The sequence below is a fragment of the Schistocerca americana genome, chromosome X (assembly GCF_021461395.2).
Source record: "Schistocerca americana isolate TAMUIC-IGC-003095 chromosome X, iqSchAmer2.1, whole genome shotgun sequence".
NCBI classification, from domain to species: Eukaryota; Metazoa; Arthropoda; class Insecta; order Orthoptera; family Acrididae; genus Schistocerca; species Schistocerca americana.
Genome location: NC_060130.1, coordinates 96,692,868 through 96,717,477, shown reverse-complemented (window position 1 = coordinate 96,717,477; position 24,610 = coordinate 96,692,868). Strand labels below are relative to the sequence as shown.

At 41.2% G+C, this 24,610-nt stretch overlaps 1 protein-coding gene across 1 annotated transcript in view; it reads right to left on the bottom strand.

The window, feature by feature from the left end:
• Positions 1-5,510: 5,510 nt before the first annotated feature.
• The window catches only part of LOC124555263, a 62,334-nt gene continuing 43,234 nt past the window's right edge, over positions 5,511-24,610 (bottom strand). The window contains exons 4-5 of the mRNA XM_047129131.1: positions 9,618-9,692; positions 5,511-9,499 (exon numbers count right to left, since the gene is read on the bottom strand). Coding sequence (XP_046985087.1) covers positions 6,351-9,499; positions 9,618-9,692 — 3,224 coding nt within the window. The 3' untranslated portion in view covers positions 5,511-6,350. The remainder of the gene's footprint in view (positions 9,500-9,617; positions 9,693-24,610) is intronic.

Here is a 24,610-nt window from a genome sequence, read left to right as displayed (position 1 = left end):
CACCATAACATAATAATGCACGTAACATAAAAATTCTGATTAGACTGTTGAACAAGAAGACAGCTGCTACACAAATTATAAATGTAAAATCTCAGTGGCTCCAAAAGATCAGGTATGTGTTAATAATGGATCCAAACTGTTCACAGTTTATACAATTACTACACTGTGTAACAAATGGAGAGCTGAAGTCACAGTAAATGCCATTAGTATACCAACATCACTCCTTCATTAAGCTGGTACGATTTGCTGTATCTTTTCAATACCTTGTTGTAGTAACAAGCTTGAAATGATCCTATATCTGTTTTCTGCACAAATTAGTACCAATGAAAAATGTGTAATAATTTTTACACTTAGTCTTGGAATACTGAAGAAAAACTGTCACGGAGTTCATTCAAACAATGAGTAATGGTTGTTACATTTAGTGAAAATTTTCTATTTAAAAATGTTATTTTTAACACACTTTAGGTAAGTGTGGACAGATAATGTTTGTAGTTACCCATGCCAATTAAAACCTTTCTCAGTAGGTATTTACACTTTATGGCTTATGAATACTTCTCATGGGAAACATAATATGTAAGGTTTACTATATAAACATTTTACTGTCATGTAAAATGCCCCACAAAAAGTCTTTATGCCATTACCTCTACATGCATATGTCTTATACAAGATAAGAAAGAACATGTGATGAAGGTGGTTGTCAAAGAATGAAGAAAGTAAGAGGTAGAAAGCTATCTAACACTAGATTAAGTATAGCAATACAACTGGATTTTATGCTGTATATTATGTCACACACATTCACATTTACTTCAAATTATTATACATTAAAATTGCTAACTAGTATGTGTTTACAAAATTCAGTGGTGTCAGATACAAAAATTCAGTTATCACTGCTAGTAAAGAAGATAAGACTTCTTTCATTCTACTCTCTGCCACATACTTGACACTTAACCACTCGAACATTACCATAAACTGTTCAAGCTATAGTCTGATTGAAATTACTTCTTAGATGAAAACTTCATGACTTGAAACCAAGTTCCTCCAGTCAGACCTCTCACCACCACCTGCAAACTGTCTGCTGATGCCTATGTGCCACAACAAAACTCCAGATCACTTGCAATGTTCAAAAAGTGCAAAGTACATGAGCTGTACATTATTGAGGCCTGCCCACAGTCTGTCACCAACCACAGCTGACAACAATCCATTCTGCAAATGCTGCAAGCTCACTCGCTGTTTAAATTAGGGTCAAAGGACAGCTGCTGTGGCAATGTCGCATAGGGCATGTGACAGGCATCAACAGCAATTAAGACTATAATTTGGTTTCTTGAATCTGTCACCAGTGCCAAAATTTTTAAATACAATGAATGAATCAATATGTATTTGGATCTAACTTCAATTCATCAGTTATTTATTGGGAAGGAATTTGTCTATATTTGCAAAAATACAAATAATTCATGATTTCTTTACCCACTGGATCCTCAACCACCGTCTTCTTCTTCTTCTTCTTCTTCTTCTTCCTCCTCCTCCTCCTCCTCTCCCCCTTCATTTCACTCTCCCACTTCAGTTTTCTCTGCCTCCTAATAACTTTTATTTCTCTTTGTTGATATCTATCTACTGTTCTGTAATTGGAAATTTCTACAAAGGGCAATCACAAAAGTTCGACAGGCAACTATTGTGCAAGGAAGGGGAGTACAAAGGAGCTGTGGCTAACTGGAGGAATACTTAAATTGATTGATGCAAAAAGGAAGTACAAAAATGTCCATGATAAAATAGAACTACAGCAATATTTCTCACTTAAAATGCAATACTTAAGAGGTTCTGGGAAACTAAGCTGAAATGGCTGCATGTAAAATGTGAATAAACAAAGAGAAATGGTCATCAGGGCAGATTCAGCACACAGAAAAGTCATTCGGTGAAATTAGAAGCAAAGGAGTCAGCATTAAGAGTGCAAGAAGAATTCTACTGTTACAAGCAGAAGTGAGAGCCAATAAGTGGAAAGAATACACTGAAAGCTTCTAAGAGGTGGCGGCATGATAGAAGAAGAATAGGAAGTCAATGTGGATGAAACAGACGGTAAAGTATTACGGTCCCTTCGGAATTTCTGAAATCATTGGGGTAAGTGGCAAGCAAATGACTATTCAAGTTGGTGTATAAGAATATGACACTGGACACATACCATCAAACTTAAGAAAACTATCATCTACACAATCCAAAGATACCAAAGACAGATAAGTGGGAAAACTATCATACAATCAGCTTAACAGCTCATGCATCAAAGCTGGTGACAATAATAATTTATAGAAGAATAATAAAGAAAATTACGGATCTATTACATGACTAACAGTTTGGCTATAGGGAAGGTAAAGGTTCCAGAGAGGCAGTTCTGACATTGTGCTCGATTATCGACGCACGATCTTCATAGAATTTGTTGACAAAAAAAAATTGTTCAACAATGTGAAGTGATGTAAGATGTTTGAAATTCTCAGAAAATTCGGCGTAAGCTATAAGGAAAGATGGATAATACACAATATCTACAAGACTGAAGAAGGAACACTAAGAATGAGACACCAATAATGAAGTGCTCTGATTAAAAAGTGTGTAAGACAATGATGCAGCCACGCCCACTGGCTGTTCAATCTGTACATTGACAATGCACTGATGGAAATTAAAGGAGTGTTTACGAATGGAATTAAAACTTAGGGCGAAAGAAGATCAATGATAGAATTTGCTGACGGCATTGCTGTTCTCACTGTAAGCTAGAAAGAATTACAGGACACACTGAATGAAATGAACAGTCTACTGCTCACAGAATACAGAGTAAACTGAAAAACGACTAAAGTGGTTAAGCATAGCAGAAATCAGATTAGTGATCAAATTAACATCAATTATGGGGACTAAAAAGTAGAGGAAGTAGCGGAATTTTGTTGCCAATGTAGCTACCTTGCTGCCTTGGCAGCAAAACTGCCCACGGTGGACAAAGCCAGGACATAAAAGCAGACTAGTACAGGTGAAGAGAGCACTGCCGGATAAAAGAAGGCTCCTAATATCCAACAGTGATCTTAATTTGAGGGAGAAATTTCTGAGACTAGGTCTGGCACACAGCACTGTACAGAAGTTAATCATGGACTGTGAAGGAAGCTGAGAAGAAGAGAATCCGAGTGTTTGAGGTACGCTACCGAATGATGCTAAAAATCAGATGGACTGATAAGAAATCAGGAGGTTCCACACAGAACTGACGTAAGGATAGGAACATGCGGAAAACACCGACAAGAAGGAGGAAGCATGATAAGGCATGTGTTAAGATACCTGGGGATAACTTCCATGGTACTACAGGGAGCTGGAGAGGGTAAAAACTGTAGAGGAAGGTTGTGATTTGAATATATTAACAAATAATTAAAGAATTTGGGTATACGTGCTACTTTGAGATTAAGAGGCTGGCACAGCGACAATGTCATGGCAGGCCACATCAGATCACTCAGACAACTGATGACACGACCAAAAATATTTTGCATTACTTTGTGTAAGTGGTGCTCCACAGCTTCAGAGTATTTGAAAAAGAAAGAATGGCTGCTAAGAAGCTGCTATACAACTATCCATTCAATGACTTGTTTTGATAGCTTGAACTTCATATGTTCAATGTAATCAGTCATGCTGGCTTTGTAGGATGAGCCTTTGTCATTACATGCCATGAATCTTTAAACATCACAAGCATTTATAAACATACTGCCGCCACTGGCACAGTTCAGTAATAACAGATCATATGATATGAACTAATCATTGAATAAGTAGTCACTGACTATGTAGCCACACTGCAGCTTCTACGTGGTCATGTCTTCCTATTCTAGATCATAATACTCTTTTCACTTCTCATTATTTCCTCTCCTAATCCATCTTAATTTTCCTCTATCCATAACTTTCCTCGTCTCTGAACTTAAGCTGGAACAGCAATTACTAGTGTACTATCTTTGGCCACTTGCCCACCTTTTTCCTCACATTTTCATCACACAAATATGGAAGCTAGGAAGGAATATTAGTGTTGAACATCCTGTCAACAATATCATCAGCACAAACTCAGATTACGGAAGAAAATCAGCCATAATCTTTACTAAATCTGGATGGCTGAACAGGGATTTGAACGTCATTATATAGGCTGCATTCCTCTTAGTGTATGTTGCGAGTGACATACCCACCCCCTCCACCCCATACCAAACCTCCCACCAAATGAATAACTTTTTCCTGCCAGAACAAACATCTATTTCCTAAAGCTAGGAGTGCTGTCATCTAGTTTTGTAAATTTCAATTGAAAATAATAGGAGTTGTACATCCCTAAGATAAGTAGTGCCTTGTCTTTGTATCTCTCTTATTCGTATTTCAACTTTATTATAGAAAATAAAATAAAAATTCACCCCAATCACCACACACGTGGTGAACACGTTTAGGTAAAGAAATCAAGAAAATGTGTTCATCCATAAAAATGATAAGATCCCATTCTAATCATTAAAAGCTGCTAACACAGTTAGTGAAGAGTGCTACAAACAAAGGGATGTAAAAATGCATGTCTTGTTAAGCAATGACTTGTATTTTAAAGTTAACAGTTGACAGGCTGAATTTTCTGGGTAATGCCTAATGGTATAAGAAGAAAAATTCCATTCAGAAGTGACAGATGGTGTAAGCAGTACTTACCTTTAGGAAGCTCAACTCCTAAAGCAGTTACAAGAGAGGTACAAAAATTAATCATGACAGTATTCCTTGCTCAAATGCAGAAAAGAGAACGTGGTTGGGGGGAGAGGGGAAATAGGTCACCAAGAATCTTGCTTACTCAGTAATTCAGTGCTGAATGCCTCCAAGGCAAACTGTTTGCCCGAGTGTATTCGTGTTTTTTAATCGTACTTTACAACACGACTCAGGATACCCGAGTGGCTCTTTTACAGCATCGGCCATTTGGATCTCCTCACTCAACACCAATTTAAATGAAGTCTGGAATAACAAATTACTCAAACACGCTCTCTCACACTACCACCTCTCCCTCCATTAGTGCTTATTAAAATTTATATATCTAATTTCTCTCCTTCCCAGCCCTATTTTACTCTTTTTTTTTTCTCTCTCACCTGCTGATTTTCTTTTCTCATCTCTATTCACCTTTACTTATGGCACCATCATTCCCTTGTCTCACAACTAAACTGAAGGTAGCACAATGTCTATTGTTAACATCATCAGTCCCCCTTTCCGACATATGGTTCTTCATCTTTGCCTCCCTTTCTCTGGGGTGGGTCTGTCTCTCAACCTTCATTCTTATTTATACCTACCCACTCTTCTAGCTCGTACTACTTCTTCTTCCCTGCACTGAAGAAGGAATCTGTGGTTGTGACAGCTAAGAAACACTATTTTCATCTGACAAGGGTGCTGGGAGTTATGCCTCATGAAGATAAGTGCTAGCCAACATATTTGCATCCCTGTGGATTTGATGTTAGTAAATTTTCTTTCATGCTTTGTGACAGCTGACAATGGTGAAAGATTGTTTCCACAACAGAAGAGAGAGCACAGATATATAAAGAAGCAGCAACGAAGACTCCAAAATATTGAACAGTGGGTTATTAATATGAAGTCACAATTCAGGGTAACATATGCTACAAATCAGTTTTATCAATAATTAGCAGTCTCCCAATTATAGTTGGTTAAAATAATATTTAACCAATGCTTTAGTCTTAAGAATATCTTACACACACACACACACACACACACACACACACACACACACACACACACACCACTTCTAATCCTGTGGGAACTTAAAATAGGCCCACTTTCCAGACACTCAAAACCACTACACGAGATTTGCAAGTTCAGAAATTTTTTTCCCACAAAAAGACGTCAACATTTGTTACTTTAGATTCATTTACTTAATGTCATTACTCATAACTGTGCCACACACTACTACTGCACTGCTCATTTCTAAGAATATCAGCCTTCCTCTTCATGCTCTGTGCTACCAAATACTTAAGCCACACACATCTTTCAAAAAGAATAGTTAAAAGCTTATAACTGGGTGGCTATACGTTTCCATGGTCTACTGCCTGTGAAATTACACTTAACATAACTTGTAAAATTCACATTCACACTCTTACCCAATCTCTCCAATCACAGCATATGGCTACAGCTACAATTCCAACACTCTCCAGCCAAATGTGTAGCACCAAAAATACTAAGTTTCAAGTAGGAGAAGACAGTTTATTTTCCTTTTTAGTTCTTCATTAGTACTCAACGATGAACAAATGTAGTCCTATGTTTCCTTGTCTGTCAAATTTTCATTGATCTTTGGCTACTTTGGAATACCAAATGTACCCAAGATAGATTCACTGTGCAGTCACTTCTTGACCTTTACTTTCTTCCTTAGTCTTTCTTCTTCTAGCCCTGCTTGTGCGTTTGGTACTACCTGCTGAATTCAGTTTTTTGTTTGGCACACTTCCTCCTTTATTGATGTCAGTGCACATATCCTGCGAAGAAACAGAAGGAACTTCATTTTCAGTACGCTGTTTGCTATCACCTGTGTTTCCCACAGTAGTCTCAGTGCCAGTAATGAAGCATTTCCCATTTCCTTGTGAGCTTATTCCTACATCTGAAGTTGATATTGCCTGTGGTGCACCCTTCATTTCTTTGTGAAAGTTTACACCTTTGGGACCGACCACAGTTTTCTGTCCTTTCTTTGGACTACCTTTATTTGTTCCATTGTCAACAATTTGAGAACTATTTTTCTGAAGAACTACTGCTCCTTTCATTTTCCCCTGTTGGCAACCTTTGTTTAGTTCAAAAACTGCAGCATGTCTAGCACACAGAGAGTTAACATCTCCATGAAATTTATCAGTAGTTTCTTCACACCTGTCATGAGATGTACCTTTGATATTATTATCTGATTTTGGCACTTTCTTTTCATTAGCCATTGTACTTTTCTCTTTTGTGGTTTTGCAGGATTTACTTAATGTTTTACTAGTTTTAACTGAGCATGTAGTAGGTACTTGGCTGGTTTCCGACTTCCGTGAGGCCTGTGAAACACTGTTAGAGATATTTTCTGTACTGTTGTTAGGATCAAAACCTTGTTTGTTAATATGTGCTGAACAAGCATCAGATGGGCTTTTTACTTTTCCTGGCTGACAGCATTTGCCCCCTTTGCCATTTAAAGGACTCTTTCCTCCAACTTTACATAAGTTTACAGGGGATTTCGTTTCACCCTCCTTTTGATTTTTACTTGTGCTGCAGCTACCTGACTTAAAAGCTTTAATTTGGTCGTCCATTTCTGTCATAGTGCTTTTATCTTTTGCTACTTTATAAGATGAACTAGAAGGTGTAACAGTTTTCAAAGTGAGTGAAGAAGGTGCCTGATCACATTCAGATTTCTTGGAAGAAAGTGGAACATTGTTTGTAACATTTTCTGTGGCACTGCTATAGCAAAATTTGTAACTGTTAAGAGCTGGATAATGGTTCTTCAGAAGAACCCCGGGTGGGCGTTTTGCTTTTCCACACTGACTGCATTTACTTCCTTTACCTGAATTGTTCTCTCTTCCTTCTTGGTAAAATGGATTTGGATATATTTTATTTTCTTTGCGAGTTTTGCTGCAGTTACCTTGCGTATAACATTTTGATTTCAATGCTCTTTTTTCATCCATTTCTCTAAACAGATTCTGTGTCTGTGCGAACAGCTGCCCTCTAGTTGATCTACCATGTGTTTTGCCATTTCTGGTCGGTTTAACACTGTTAAATGAGGATGTGGTAGCCTGATTGTATTCAGATTTTTGCAAAGGCTGTAAAATGTTCTCAGCAGATATATCTGTATTAGTTCTAGATGCTAGTTTACCTTCTGCAGCAACACTAGCAGCATGCTTACAAGCTGCTTTTATGGTGTTCAGTCTGCAATAGGTTATGGGAGCCTTTTTAAAATGAGATAGTAACTGAGCTTCTACAGCTTCCAATTCATCAGTTTTATCGCCATTATAATCTGCACACGACGTTTTTATAAGCAAATTCAGAAGATTTGCAACAGCTGAAGTTTCTTTCTGCTCCATTCGTGGAGTAGCACTGCTTCGTGAGTCCTTTGTGCTCGAATTTGAACCATTATCTTTACTAGCTGCACTTCCTGTTGCTCGAGCCATGGGAATTCTCTTTGCTTTTGTATAATTAGCATTCAGTGTGTTACGAAATATGTCTTTCACATCTGTACCACGTGACAGCTTATGTTCTCTCTCACTGGGTCTTCTCTGTAGGTTCTGTGACAGAAAGCTGTCACTAGAAACATTTGTTCTTGAGGCATTTTTGAAAACATGTGCCCCATTAAATTCAGCAGTTGTATACCCTGGATGTTGACTTTTGTTTTCACAAAGCAAAGCCTGAGTGTTTTGTGATATGCTGTGACTGCCACATGTAGCAAAGTTCAAATTTTTACAAGCATCTGGAGCACCATATAAACATTTATTCCATGGCTTAGAAGATAACAAAAGTTCTTTTTGTCGTCTTACTGTCTCAAGTTTCTGCTCAATACTTTGTTCAGACAGTGATTCAGCCTGGAAATCTGAAACACTGGATTCTTGTTTTTTACCACACTTAAAATGCAGCATGTGTTCTAAATCAAAATCAGGACTAATTTCATCACACTTGTATTTTGCATTAAGTTTTTCTGATATTATGTCATCAATGTCTGCAACATCTGATTCATCCTCAACAGCATCAAGGTCATGCAGACTGCTGCTTAAATCTTTCTCCATCACTTCTTTATCTTGTACTTCTGAATCATCACCCTTGCGAATCTCTAAGCATTCCAACAAGACCTCCTCTGGTTGTTGATCAAATGAGATAACATCTTGGAAATCACCTACATTTAAATCATTCAAAAATTTCTCAAAATCATTTCCAAGAAGTTCTTCCAATGTGATCCGATCAGAACACAAATCTTTAGCTTCAGTGAGACAGCTAGTTGATACTGGCTCCTCAGGTAATTTACAAGAATGCTGTGCAGTTCCAACATTTGGCTGTCTCGATTTTCCAGTACTCTGTGCACCACAAGGCAGTGCTGCTTTGTTCTCCACATCGTTGTTATGCAGTAAAACACTTTCCATAGCATTGACAGATGGCTGCAGCTGTTCTGGGCTGATATCAGTTTGTTTCATTTTCTCCAAGTCTTGCTCCCCAGAACACTCTGGTAATTTGTTATTACCTACCACCTTGATGGTGGGCTGTTCTGAGCCTAGCTCTGGTGTATTAAGTTTGTCAAAGGATTGTGCTTCAAAGTATTGTGGTGCTGAAGATCCATTTACTTGTATTTTCTGATTACTTTGAGTTTTTCCTGCGTTCCTGCAGCTCATTAGTTCTTCATCTGCAGTTGCACAAGCAACTTCTAATGACTGTATCATTTTAATAAGTTCTTGTTCCTCAAAGTCTAAAGAGCCAAGATCCAATCCTTCAATGTCAAACACATCAGCATTCCTTGTAGCTGCTCCATCTCTCGAGGCATTTTCTGGAAAATGAACTACACCATTAAAACTGTCATACATAACTGTGTTATGTAAGTTACATTTCTAGCACAAGTAGAGTATGAATTACATTCATTCATAGTACTCCATTAGTTTTCATACCTGAATTTTCCAGTAATCGTGGACCACGAGGAGTAATGGCTGAGGCAGAGCCACATGAGGCAAGAAAATCTACATCTGAAAACAAAAATACACCAAAGACTCAGTCGCTCAAACTGACAGAAACAAGATTATTACAAACTATTAATAAAATGAAGTGAAATGTTTTAATGAAATCCACACAAGGCTGTAGTCCTATCTTTTACTTATAGTATACAGAAACTTTATCATGGCAGCTTAAAGTGCAGGATGTTTCGATCTGTGGCTGTGTAAGACACTGTTAATCATCAGGCCTGAAATACCACATGTTAAAACAACAACCAACACTGTCAACCAATGCAAACAACTGGTGCTGTAGCACTAGTGAATGCTTTGTGTACTCTTGCTGTTCTCTATGGATGTTGCTTGTTATTTTATTTTCTTACACTGAAATTAGTAGACTAGTCCTGGTCTAGGACAGTATGACCCTTACAAGAACAGAAGGCACTGGTGATTCCTATGTCCATTAGGTCTGTTCTGCTTTTGCAAGAACAGAAAACTTTGTTTTGCTCAAATCTGACAGCCACGTTATAGGTTAGTTGGTTGGTTGGTTTAAAAGAGGGGGGACGGGACCAAACTACGAGGTCAGTGGTCCCTTGTTCCTAATAAAACAATGCGACAAGTGAAAGACTAAAACAGACGAGACATATAACACAGAATGGAAAGAAAGGAAAAACCACACGAATGAAGGAAAGGTAATAAACACTAAAAGGAACAAAAGAGGACAAGAAAACATCAGAGTAGAACAAGAAAGCAGAATACAGTGGCTGGCCGACCACAAGCCTCTCTGCAACACATTAAAACCTCCACCGTAAAAGCACTAGGGTGGAGGACACAGAGGGACAAAGGACACACTTAGATCAAATGATAAAACCCACCCTCATGAATAAAACGTAAAACTAAATCAGCCAATGAGGCGTTGTCAGATAAAATTAGCGGCAATGAGTACGGTAAACCAAGATTTCGTCGCTGGGCAGTCAAAGCGGGACAGTGCACCAGAATATGGGCCACTGTCAACCGGGCACCACACCAACACTGAGACGGGTCTTCACGGCGCAAGAGGTAACTGTGGGTCGCCCCAGCAAGGCCAATGCTGAGCCAGCAGAGGACAACTGATTCCCTGCGAGAGGCCCGTATGGAAGACTTCCACACATTCGTAGTCTCCTTAATGACACACAGTTTGTTGTGCGTACTGTTATGCCATACCGTCTCCCAAAGCCAAAAAACCGTAAGTCAGAACGCAGGTCAGGTTCAGAGATGCCCATCTCCAGAAGCGGTTTCCGCGTAGCCTGTTTCGCCAGCCCATCGGCAAGTTTGTTGCCTGGGATGCTGATGTGTCCTGGGATCCACACAAACACCACTGAACTACGGGACCAGTCCAGGGCAGAGATGGACTCCTGGATGGACGCCACCAAAGGATGGAGAGGGTAGCACTGGTCGATAGCTTGTAGGCTGCTCAAGGAGTCAGTCCACAGAAGAAAAGATTCCTCGGGGCATCAACGGATATACTGAAGTGCTCGAGATATGGCCACCAGCCCTGCAGTGAATACATTGCAGCCATTGGGCAAGGAATGCTGTTCAATATAGCCTCTGTGGACAAAGTCAAAGCCAACATTACCATCAGTCATCAAACTGTTGGTGTAAACTACTTCAGAGCCCCAGAACACTTCAACAATCGAGAGGAAGTGACAGCGGAGAGTCGCAGGGTTAACGGAGTCCTTAGGGCCACAGGAAAGGTCCAGGTGAAGCTCTGGCCTACAGCTACACTGCAGAGGTGTACATGAATGGACTTCAAGGAGAGGTGGTGAAGGGAAGGACTCCAGTTCAGACAGAAGCAATCGCACGTGAACCGAAATCATTAGCCCTGACGTGGGCCACCTATGCAGGGGTGAACCGCCATGGCTGGGAAAAGAAGATGGTAATTAGGACGTTCAGGAGAGCTACGAATGTGTGCAATGTAACTGTCGAGCACTTGCGCACGTCTGATCTTCTATAAAGGGACTGCAACCTTCACCAGTACACTTGTCACCGTACTCAACCTATAAGCTGCTGTCGGTAGACGAACTCCGCAATGGTGCAATGGGTCGAACAAACACAATGCTGAGGGCGCTGCCAAACCATAAATCACACTCCCATAGTCAAGGCGGGAGTCAACAAGGGCTCCGTAGAGCTGCAGCAGCATGGAGCAATCTGCACCCCAATTGGTGTTGCTCAGGCAGCGGAGGGCATTGAGGTGCTGCCAACACTTGGGTTTAAGCTGACGAAGATGAGGAAAGCAAAGTCAAACGAGTGTCGAAAACCAGACCTAAGAATCGATATGTCTCCACTACAGTGAGTGGATCGTCATTAAGGTAAAGTGCTGGTTCCGGATAAATGGTATGACACAACAGAAATGCACGAACACGTCTTCATGGCGGAAAACTGTAATCCACGGGCTAGAGCCCATGACTGCACCTTGTGGATGGCTCCCTGGAGGTGAAGCTCAGCAACACTAGTACTATAGCAGCAGTATGAAATGCAGAAGTCGTCTGTATACAGAGAAGGTGAGACGGAGGTGCCAACAGCTGCTGCTAGACCGTTAATGGCAACTAAAAATAGAGATACACTCAATACAGAGCCCTGCAGGACTCCATTCTCCTGGATATGAATAGAACTATGTGAGTCACCAGCTTGGACACGGAAATTATGGAACGACTGGAAGTTTTGGATAAGAATGGGGAGCGGGCCCATGAGACCCCACTCACACAATGTGGCACGGATATGACGTCTCCAGGTCATGTTGTATGCTTTACGTAAGTCAAAAAAGATGGCAACCAAGTGTTGGTGTCTGGAAAAGACTGCTTGGATGGCAGACTCCAGGGACACAAGATTATCCGTGGTAGAGCAACCCTGGCAAAAGCCACCATGACATGGAGCCAGTAGGGCATGTGACTCCAGAACCCAACCCAACCCAACTGCTGACACATCATACATTCCAACAGCTTACAAAGAACGTCGGCGAGGCTGATGGGCCGATAGCTATCCACACCAAGCGGGTTTTTACTGGGTATGAGCCCGGAATGATGGTGCTCTCCTGCCATTGCGGTGGAAAGACACCATTGCACCAGGTCCAGTTGAGGATGATGAGGATATTGTCACTTGTAGTCAGATGAGAGATGTTTAATCATCTAACTGTGGAGCCAATCAGAACCAGGAGCTGTGTTGGGGCAATGTGCAAGGGCACCGAGGAGCTCCCACTCTGTAAATGAGGCGTTATAGGATTCACAGTGGCATGTAGTGAATGAGAGGACTATCCCTTCCAGCCGCCATTTGATAGTGCGAAAGGCTGGGGTAATTCTCCAACACAGGTGCTCGGCAAAGTGCTCGGCAATCATGTTTGCGTCGCTTGATAGCATTCCAGTTATGGTAACACTGGGAACACCTGTTGGGGTCTGGTACCTGAAAACATTTTTGATCTTTGTCCAGACTTGGGAAGGTGATGTATGGCACCTAACGGTCAAGACGTATCTCTCCCAACACTCCTGCTTCTGTCATTTGATAAGTTCGCGAATTCAGGCACAGAACCATTTAAAGGCTATGAGGTGGTCCAGGTAAGGGTGCCGCTTATGCCACTGTAAAGCTTGCCAATGCTCCTTAACAGCTTCAGCGACTTCTGACAATCAACCAAGGGACTGCCTTACACCGGGGTAACCCTAAAGAGCGAGGGATCGCATTTTCTGCCACAGAAACAATTGTTGTAGTCACTTGCTCGACCATCACATCGATGTTACCGTTTGTGGAGATTCAATGGTTACAGCAGAGGTGAAAGTTTCCCAGTCCGCCTCGTTTAAAGCCCAACGGGGCAGGTGCCCGTGGGCCTGATGCCGGGGCAGTGACAGGAAGATGGGGAAGTGGTCACTACCACACAGGTCGTCATGTGCTCTCCAATGGATAGATGGGAGAAGTCCTGGACTGCAAATTGATAAATCAATGGTCGAGTAACTATCATGGGTCACACTGAAATTTGTGGCGACCCCAGTATTTAAGAGGCAGAGGGCAAACTAAGACAGTAAAGTTTCGACATCTCTGCCTCGGCCAGTAAACATGGTGCCACCCCACAAGAGGTTATGGGTGATAAAATCTCCTAGAAGCAGGAAAGGTTTAGGGGATTGGTCAATCAGTGCAGCTAATACATTCAGGGGGTACTGCATCATCTGGAGGAAGATATATATTGCAGACAGTTATACCTATGCGGTCCTTATTCTGCCAGCCACAGCTACAAGAGGGGTTTGACGGGGCACAGTGTCACTACAGACTGAGTTTAGGACATTAACGCAAACTTCACCTGACACCCGATCATAGTCGCTACGGTTCCTGTAATACGCCTTATAGCCGTGGAGGGCATGGGTATGCATTGCTGGGAACCAGGTTTTCTGGAGGTCGATGCAGACAGCACGTGTAAAGCTGAACAGTTGCCATAGCTCAGCCATGTGGCGCAATTCCACTGGAGGATGATGTCATCATGAGACTGGGAATGCATGGAACATTGAATGAGGCAGTTTACACCTCAGAGTCACCTGCTGCCACCGACTTACTGCCTGAGCAGTCTATAGCCATCGCGTCTGAGGGTCTGGCAAGATCTAGGTCCTAAGCAGATGCCAGAATCTCCACCCCATCCTTAGACGCAGAGCTTGTAGGTATCGGTGGTGTGGGTCCACCGCAATTTCCTTGGTCTTAGGGGTCTCCTTTTTGGATTTCCCTCGGTGCTCCTTGGGTTTCCCTGGCTGGGAGGAGTTCACTAGCTCAGTCTCCGGGACTGAGGATGAGTGTGAGGCCCTACAACCAGTTGCTTTTGAGCTCTTCAACCACTGATGGGTGTCATCTTTCCCACTAGCAGAAACCGGGGAAGGGAGTTACCCACAGGACCCCATCCTAGCGAGAGAAGCTGAAGAAGACTTACGCTTCTCCGGTGGTTTAGAAGTGGGGACAGACGACCCCAATGGTTGGGGGGGGGGGGGGGGGGGGGGAGTTGGGGGGGGGGGGTTGGGGGGGGGGGGGGCGTGTTGCTCCCGAAGTACGTGGTGCGGGAGCAACAGACAGGGAAACACCCCCCACCATCAAGGGGGCAGGTGTAGTCTTCAGCTCTGAGAGGTGACGGGTTGGCAGAGCTGATGGTACCAAACCTGTTGTAGCGACGGTGTACGACAATGTCATACGTACAGGATGCAGCCATTCAAATTTTCTCTTAGCCTCAGTGTAGGTCAGTCAGTCCAGGGTCTCGTACTCCATGACTTTCCTTTCTTTCTGGAGAATTCTGCAGGCTGGCGAGCAAGGCAAATGGTGCTCTCCACAGCCGACACAGATGGGAGGCAGGGCACATTGAGTATTGGGATGTGATGGGTGTCTGCAATCTCAACATGTGACGCTGAAATTACAGTGGGAAGACATATGGCCGAACTTCCAGCACTTAAAGCACTGCATCAGGGAGGGATATGGGGCTTTCCATCATAGCTTTAGACCATCACCTTGAACTTCTCGGGCAATGTGTCACCCTCGAAGGAATAGATGAAGGCGCTGGTGGCAACCTGTTTATTCCTTGGAACCCAGTGGACACGCAGGACGAAATTTACACCTCACCGCTCTAAATTGGCGCACAACTCATTGTCATATTGCAAAAGAAGGTCCCTGTGAAATGTGATACCCTGCACCATATTTAAGCTCTTATGGGGTGCATGATTGTTACAGAAACATCCCCCAGCTTGTCACAAGCGAGTAACATCCATGACTAGGCAGAGGATGCTGTTTTGATAAAGACTGACCCAGATCTCATTTTGGAAAACCCCTCCACCTCCCCAAACTTGTCCTCTAAATGCTCAACAAAAAAAACTGAGGTTACTGGAAGATTCCCATCAGCTCTCGAACATACAAGGTACTGGGGCAAATAAGATCCGCTGCCATCCTTAGCCTGATGTTCCTCCCATGGTGTGGCCAGGGAGGGAAACGATTTGGGGTCGTACTTCTGTGTGTTGAATTCAGCTTGTGAATGCTTAGGGACTGCTGGTGTTTCACCACCAGCAAGAGATGATTGACTACACTTCATCACGTGTCATCAACCCTGATGCCACCCACTCCAACCAGGGGCCCTCCCCACGGGCGCCACCCAGCCGCAGCAAAGGCCACCTGGCAGGATGGCCATTGCCGGGAGTCCTGATGCCCCAGGGGGATGGGCATCTACCTCTTGGCATATGTGTGGAGTTAATGCCGCAGGCATAAGCAGAGCGATCCCTGTGTGGTCAGGGGGCTCCACCATAATGGACTGGTTACTGTGCTGGATATCAGGTGCAAAGAAGTCCATGGTCATCGTTGACGCAGAAATCGACACTGCACAGTGCATGGTGGAAAATGCACCCAGGAAGGTGTCCTCACCCAAGAGATGGAGAATAGGCAGGACTGCAATGCGACGACGAGAAAGTGGGCTAAAGATCTCGATGAACGACGGATATGATGCACCTTGTAAAGCGCCCTTCCCCAATTGGCTCGCTCTTCGGGAAAATTTGAAGAATGGAGATCAAACCCTACAGGGGACCACCACATATAAAGGCTAAAACGTGTGAAACTCCCTTTAGGCATCTCGTACGACAGGCAGGAATACCTCGGGCCTATTCTAATCCCCGGACCTGCAGGGGGCTTGAATAATTTGCTGTGATCACTTACTGTACCTTCTAATGACTGAAAAAACTGTGTGCTGAACACTGTCATCAAATGCTAGAAAAATTCAGTTACATTTGGTAAATGCAGTGTTTAGGATTGTAATTGGTGGTGAAAGAAGCTGTATGTATTTGTAGCTTTTCAGATGAGACTCTTCCCCCAAAAATGGAAGAGAGTTACGTATGGCAAAAAGAATGGTCTCCACAGCCTATGCATGTAGTGGCCGTATCACTACTACTATTGTGAATTAGGGCAAGTGTGACTGTCCTAAAAATCTGTACAACCAACTCATTCAGTGTCATGTAAAAATATCTTGAAACTGTAACACTCCCAAAAATCCCTTCCTACTACAATCATCCAAATCTTCATAAAAACTTGTCAGTTTCAGTCTCTGGAACATCTAATGCTATCAGGTAAGGAAAAGATGGATTGCTACTTACCATAAAGGTGACATGTTAATTTGCAGATAAGCACAATTAAAAGGGACTTATACATTAGCTTTTGGTCAAAGCCTTCATCAGGAAAAGAGAAGCAGACACCATTCATTCACACAAGCAAGCACACCTCGTGCATCCATGATCGACATCTCCAGCAGTTCAGACCAGAACTTCCACAAATGCCGGAGATATGTGTGTGTGTGTGTGTGTGTGTGTGTGTGTGTGTGTGTGTGTGTGTGTGTGAATGGTGTGCGCTTCTCTTTCTTTTTCTGAAAAAGGCTGTGGCTGACAGCTAATGTGTGCCTCTTAATTGTGCCTGTCTGCAACATAACATGTCATCTTTACGGTAAGTAGCAATCTACCTTTTCCTTACATTGTTGGTACTCCAACCTGGAGATTTCATTGTTTAATGTCATTAAGTGTCACTCCCTTGATAGCTGAACCACTGTCCACTGCCCTGGGTCCCCTTTACATCCCAATACCAATAGGAACAGTTAGCAGTGACCAATTTGTCAACCTACTTTCCTGTAACTACCTTCAGCCAGTTGCACAGCGTGATATTCATGAATATTACCTGTATTGGACAATTCCAACTGTAATTAATGGTGTTAAACAGTACAGTGTCACATTATGGAGGTTCTTATCTCGGCTGGTTTAAAGCTTTATTCATTTTATGTACATGTATGTGACTACCACACCAGTTAACATGATGAGCAGGGAATCAATTTTTATCACAGATTAATACAAATTTTAAAAACACACAAAGAAAGGCTTTATTTTAAATTCTGAAATGGATGTCTAAAAACTCCCAGTTACAGACAGAACAAACACAGCAAGGGGCGTCCTTTTCAAGTAAAAATCACCACCCTCTGCGAGTATGCAACTTGCCACTTTACATTACACTTACCATAACTGAATTTATGTTTTTAATATGTATACCTACATTTGCAGTCATCAAGCCTGTGTGTGTGGGGGGGATATATATATATATATATATATATATATATATATATATATATATATACACACACACAAAGATGATGTGACTTACCAAACGAAGCGCTGGCAGGTCGATAAGACACACAAACTAACACACAAAATTGAAGCTTTCGCAACAAACTGTTGCCTCATCAGGAAAGAGGGGAAGGAGAGGGAAAGACGAAACGATGTGGGTTTTAAGGGAGAGAGTAAGGAGTCATTCCAATCCCGGAAGCGGAAAGACTTACCGTAGGGGGAAAAAAAGGACAGGTATACACTCGCACACACACACACATCCATCCACACGTATACAGACACAAGCAGACATTTGGTCTTTAAATATGTCTGCTTGTGTCTGTATACGTGTGGATGGATATGTGTGTGTGTGTGTGTGTGCGCGCGCGCGCGCGCGTGTATACCTGTCCTTTTTTCCCCCTAAGGTAAGTCTTTCCGCTCCCGGGATTGGAATGACTCCTTACCCTCTCCCTTAAAACCCACATCCTTTCGTCTTTCCCTCTCCTTCCCCTCTTTCCTGATGAGGCAACAGTTTGTTGCGAAAGCTTGAATTTTGTGTGCTTGTTTTTGTGTCTATCGACCTGCCAGCACTTCGTTTGGTAAGTCACATCATCATTGTTTTTAGATATATTTTTCCCACGTGGAATGTTTCCCTATATATATATATATATATATATATATATATATATATATATATATGTGTGTGTGTGTGTGTGTGTATAACAATAAAGTTTCTTTTCTTCACTTGCTGACCTCATTTTTTGTGTCTAAAGCGCACTTAACATAAAATAACTGCACCACAAAGTGTTTCCTATGCTTTATCCAAGGTGTAACAACTATAACAACAACCACCATCATCACCAGAAGAGCACGACCAACAAGAATGCATCCACAGCAGAAATGGTTGGTAGCAGGCAGAGCTATCTTACTGAAATGTAATGGCATAAGAATATCAGTTCATAATAGCAGCTACTTTCCCCCCTCCCCCCTCCAACTAATCTACAGCCTCGAAATTTAATGAGTGAACAGTTACAAAAAATTCTGAACCATAATTTAGACATGAATCAGTGTAGGTCTAGGAACAGAAAATGATAAAAGGACAAGATATATAAGGGGCAATCAAATGAAACCCTGTCACTAGTGTAAAGTAACAGTAACAATTTCATTAACTCAAAAATGTTGTTATATACAGTACACACACTCAAAATTAGTCGCCAAAACTGCTGGCACATTTATTCCATTGCGACACTAGCCATTCGATTCCATCCTTGATGAAGCTAGTAAGCTGCTGTCGGATCCAGGCTTAGACCCATTCACACACTTCGTCATCTGTTGTGAATCTATGTCGGCAAGCAGCTTGTTTTATAGATGCAAACACATGAAAGTCACACGGTGAAAGGTCGGGACTATATGGTTGCATTTCCCACTGAAACTGCTGCAATGTCGTCTTCACCGCATTGGTCGTGTGTGGGCAGAGGGCATTATCATGCAGGAGGATACCACCATTGGACAACATGCCTCGGCGTTTCGACTTGATGGCTCATGTAAGGTTCTGTAAAGTGGCTTGATAATGCTAGGCATTGATAGTGGTTTCCTGTTCCAGGAACTCGACAAGCAATGGGCCCTTGTGGTCAAAAAGAAGGACATCATGACATCATTAGAATGGTGTGCATGATCTTTGTTTTCATTGGATGTGGTGAAGTCACATATTTACACAGCTTGCTCGAATGCTTGCTTTCCAGTTCAAATTGGTGACACCATGTTTTGTCACCTGTGGCGATATGCGACAGAAAGCCGTATTCCCCCTCATGATAATGTTGCAGATGACTCAAAGACAGCGCCATTCGAGTATTGCACTGTTTGGCGGTCAATTGGTGAACCCACTGTGTGCATATTTTTCCAAAGTTCAAGTGTTGATGCATTATGGTGTGGGCAGCGTCCACGCTAATATAACCGATGGATCTCGTCTACGGTGATTCTGCGGTTGTCCAAGACTAAAGCATCCACTTCCGCAACCATTTCCGGTGTGATGATGCAATGAGCCTACCCAGTGTAGGGCAGCAGCATACTCACGCCTTATAAAATTCACATCAGTCTTTCCATTGTGTGCCAGCCTAGTCCGCTGTAACTAGCTCTGACGTCATAAATATAACTTTAACCATTTTCGAAATTTGGACTTTTTCTGTAAAAATCATTGGCACAACAGAAAAGAACTAGAAACTTAAAAATTTATATTTAGATTCCTTTTGCATAATAATTTAGTAGAAACAGTATTCTGGATCTCACAAATTAAAATTTTAGTTGAACTTCATGATTTTCTGGTTTTTGTCTTAGAAATTAAGGAAGCAAGATAGATTAAGTAGGCGAATAAATAAAGCTAGGATGCTTAAATTTAAGTAGAAGGGAGATCTGCTATAATCATAAAAATGTGAGAAGTTTCAACAGAATAACTATAAAACTATAGCTATAGCGTATCTCCAAAGAGCAAGTTCAGAGCTCGTCTACTGCGTGTAGTGTAATTAAATTAATTCTCTCGCCCAAAATATTTGACTTAGCCACGTCAGACTTTTATTATGATTACTTACTTGTGTGCTGATTGCACAATTAAATTGAAAGCTTCATCGAACATCAGCAAAGGAAGCAATGATTTATTCGATAACTTAAAGTGGTGCATTACTAGCCCAGCAGCTAGTCAGGAGAGCAGATTTGATCAGGCGTTCCCTTAGCCATCCGCACCGCGGCTTTATATGTAAGAACGCTGCACGAGAAAAGGAAGGCCCCAGTTCTCTCCAGATGCCGATTAGCGCACCACTTGTGCCAGGAGTCGCGTCGCGTCGGTATCGTTCATATAAACAGCCTCGGATGCAGTAATAAGTTACTCGGGATACGCGTAACCATGAAATCGTTTTCGAGTGAAGTGTTAATTTTGGGATGATGTTAATGATCTATCTTTAGTTTGCGTATGTCGTATTTTCACGTGCCACCGCAGGACAGACATTCTACCATTATTAGCGTGGCGTTTGATGAACATTATCATCAAATTATGGCGAGCATTCACTTAAACATTTAATTTGAACAGTTATAGTTGCATCAGCGCATTAGACTCTGAACTGCTCTGGTAGTTGGATTGTGTGGATTCTTTTTGGTCTGTGACTTTCAGAATATAGTGAACATTTTAGAGAGAATGGTTTTTGATTATGAATCCCAGACAATCTCCTAATTCCTCAGAGCTATAAAGCTGTAGCTATAAATGTATTTCTCAGATGAAGTTGGCACTAGGAATTCTAATTACAGGCTTCACGTTTTGATAATCACTTTCCGGTTGCCAATATTGTAGTTAGAGAGCCAGTGTTGAGAATGGCAAACAACAGCATTAAATAAAAAATAGGAACATAAACAATTATTCCACCCACCGCCCCACACCAGGACAAGCATCTCCTTCCAGTGACTCGTGCCCCTCAAGGAATCATTTGTGCCATTCCACAACACTTGAATGACTCAGACTGTACTCACTGTACACAGCCTTCAACCGTTGATACATTTCACGGCCTCCAACTCCCTCAGCCGCCAAAAATGGAATCACTTCTCACCTGTATCTCAGCTCACTCACCTGTATGTTCAGTAGTGGATGATAACTTGTGTGACCACCTTCTCTTCGGCGTAAAACCACACTGGCACTATGCAACATCAAATGGTGTGCACGCGTCAGTCTCTCTACCAATAGATGACATCACCATAACTGTAGTTACGAGGAGCCACCTTACGTGTAAGGCAAAGGTAGACGCACTGACCAGGTTTCGTTCGAATGAACCTCATACTTATATCTACAAAAATCACATTTTCAAATCGACTGCATATATTTTTTATCTCGCTATTTGCACTTTCCACATTTTTGAATAAACCTCATACAAGAACTAAAATATAACTAGCCAAACAAAGCTTGAAATGAGCAGATTAGTCTATAGCTGCACAAATCTCAAACAGTAAATAAATAGAGGAACCAGAATGAGATTGGCAGTGAGTTGTGCAAATAAGGCACAAAGAGTCACCAATAAGTTTCTGGAAATATAAGAAAATAAGTCGTCCATTCAGAAAACTGCCAAGTATCCAACTTAACAGGCTCACTGTATGTTGAGACTTAAAAATAATATGTCTCAGATCAACAATAACACTTATTTTCTTATTAGAAAGGAAGGAGGCTGTGATACTTAAGGGCTTTACATCAGTGACACTGAAGTTGTTAGAGCACTAGTCCAGTCACAGAAGGAAGAGGTAAGGAAACAGCAAGAGCCTGTTTAAGGAATGTTATCTCTTAATAATAATAATAATAATAATAATAAGGAAAATCACGATAAAATCCAGATGGCTCGGCTGAAATTTAATTGTACTCCTAATTATGAGTGCTGTGACATGTCACAGCCCTTATGTGTTTGGCATGTAGTTTGACATGCAATGAGACGGTGCACCATCCTATGACAACTCACAAGAAACACCTGGATAATGCACTCAGGAAAGTACAACATATTAAAAAAATATAATTTTTATCGTACATTTTTTCCATTTGAATTGGAAATATAATGAAAACTGAATCTGCAAAATAGTGCACACCTTCCTGTACTGCAACTGTCTGCGAATGTTTTCTTTTCCACTTTCAAAATGAGACAGTGCTGCCAACAAAATGGGTCTTATCTTTAGTCTTTTTACTGGACATTATACCAAATTACAACAAATTGCAGAGGGCATGAATGTTTAAAATTTTCACATAATTTACACTGAAACTGATTCTGTGAGTAGACATGAAATACTCTATATCCAACACTGAGAAAACACTGTTTAACAAGAGTGCGGCAGCTGCTACTGTGCAACAGTGGTGATTGATCACAGAATCTGATGAATACGTCAGTTGTCCACCAAGGTCTACATTTTTGTCAATGTAGGATTATGGAGCCCATAACCAGAGTACATGTGTGTGGCCAGCAGGCTGAGGACGAAGAAACATTTTACATCAAAGGAGCAATAATTATCAATATGTGGATTTCATTCTTGATTTAATGTGTGTCCACACTAGTAAAATTGTCAGCAGTGAACCTGAATGTAACATGGCACTGAAGTTCTTTAAATCTACCAGAGAAAATGCCCTGTCAGCAACCAGCACTGACAATGTTTTAACTAATTATGTATATGAAGATGTTTGTAAATTTTGGTATCTCAGACCAATGTGCATTGTTCACTGAACTGCTACACACAAACACTTCAAGTGTGAAAACCCATAAGAGTAGGAACTTCCACTAAAGAAAACTTGTTAATTTAGATAAAATGGTTTTTGATCATTGCATCCCAACTAACAAAAACTTTGAAAAATTCCTAAATAGTTCCTAGATGTCTTTAATAAAAATTTCCACCTAAAAGCTGGAGCAATAAAGCTACAAATTAAAGTGGATAACCCAGCCCACAAAAATTTCCAGTGTAAGGGAAATACGCCTACACAGGGAACTAAAATGTAATAGAAATACTGATTTAATTGAATGTGTTAGACTATATAAAATTATACAGGGTGAATCACCTAAAACTTGCACTGCAAATATTGTGGAAATGGAAAGTGCTATTGATGTGCAGTTTTCACACAGTAGATTGGTAGTCAGCGGCTTGTACTGTTAGCCAATAAACAGATTACAATAATATTTCGTGTATTTTTGTGCAAACATACACATTTTTAAATGGAGTAATTCCTACTGACATTAACAAACAAAGTAGGGTAAATTAGAAGGTCAGCGATGTGTCTTAAGATTTTAGTGCAAGTTGTTTACGAGATATCATATTTTTAAAAGTTTCCACTCCGGCATTTGTTTGTGCCATTCAACCAGTGTAGTTGCTGGATAAGGTGTTGTTTTGTTTGCTTACAGTATGCTTGTGTGTTCCTTGACTGCATTGCAACTTGCTAGTCAGTCTGTTTCAGTCTAAGCACTAGGTCGTGAGTAGACAATGTGATTTACCAACGCAGAAAAAATTGGCATGCTCATAGTGTATGGAGAGGGTAGGAAGAATACAGTTCTTTCTTCTAAGGCGTATGCAGCAAGATTTCCTAATAGATTTCACCCATTTCAGCAAGTATTTATCAACCTCTTCAACCAGTAATGTGAAAGAGGTAGTGTAACAACTATACAATGTAACAGAAAGAAACAAGTTACAACAGAGTGCTTTAATAAAGTATTTATAAATGTAGCAAAATCTGATGTCGGTGGAACAGTTTATCACAACAAACTAAATTTCTCTATGTTTGACGAAAACTCTGCACACCTTACAAACTTTTTAGAAATTTTCGTGAAAGATGTAGAAAAAGTAATCTAAGCATTAAAAAACAACAATTCTGCAGGTTGGTGTGGGATACCCACTAACATTATAAAAATAGTACACAACATAAAAGCACATCCACTATCTCCAGTAATTAATATTTTGAAGAGGGCTGCTTACCAGAAGTATTGAAGCATGCAGAAGTTAAACCACTTTGCAAAAGGGGATCAAATGGGAGATAATGGGAAATTATCATCCTATCTTAATTCTAAAAGTCATATCTAAAATATCTGAAAAAGATTCTGAAACTCAAATATGAAACTTCATCACAAAATATTCCATTATGCTAAACAATCTGTATGGTTTTCTACAAAGGACAAATACCATACGCAGTAAACAGTTTTGTTCAGAAAATAAGCCCATCATTACACAAGAGCAATAAAGTGGAGGAATGGATCTCCCGAAACATCACATATGCTTCTTAATTCTGTAAACCACAATTTACTCATTTAAAAACTTTGTATTTGAGAGAAGAATGGCATTAGGGGC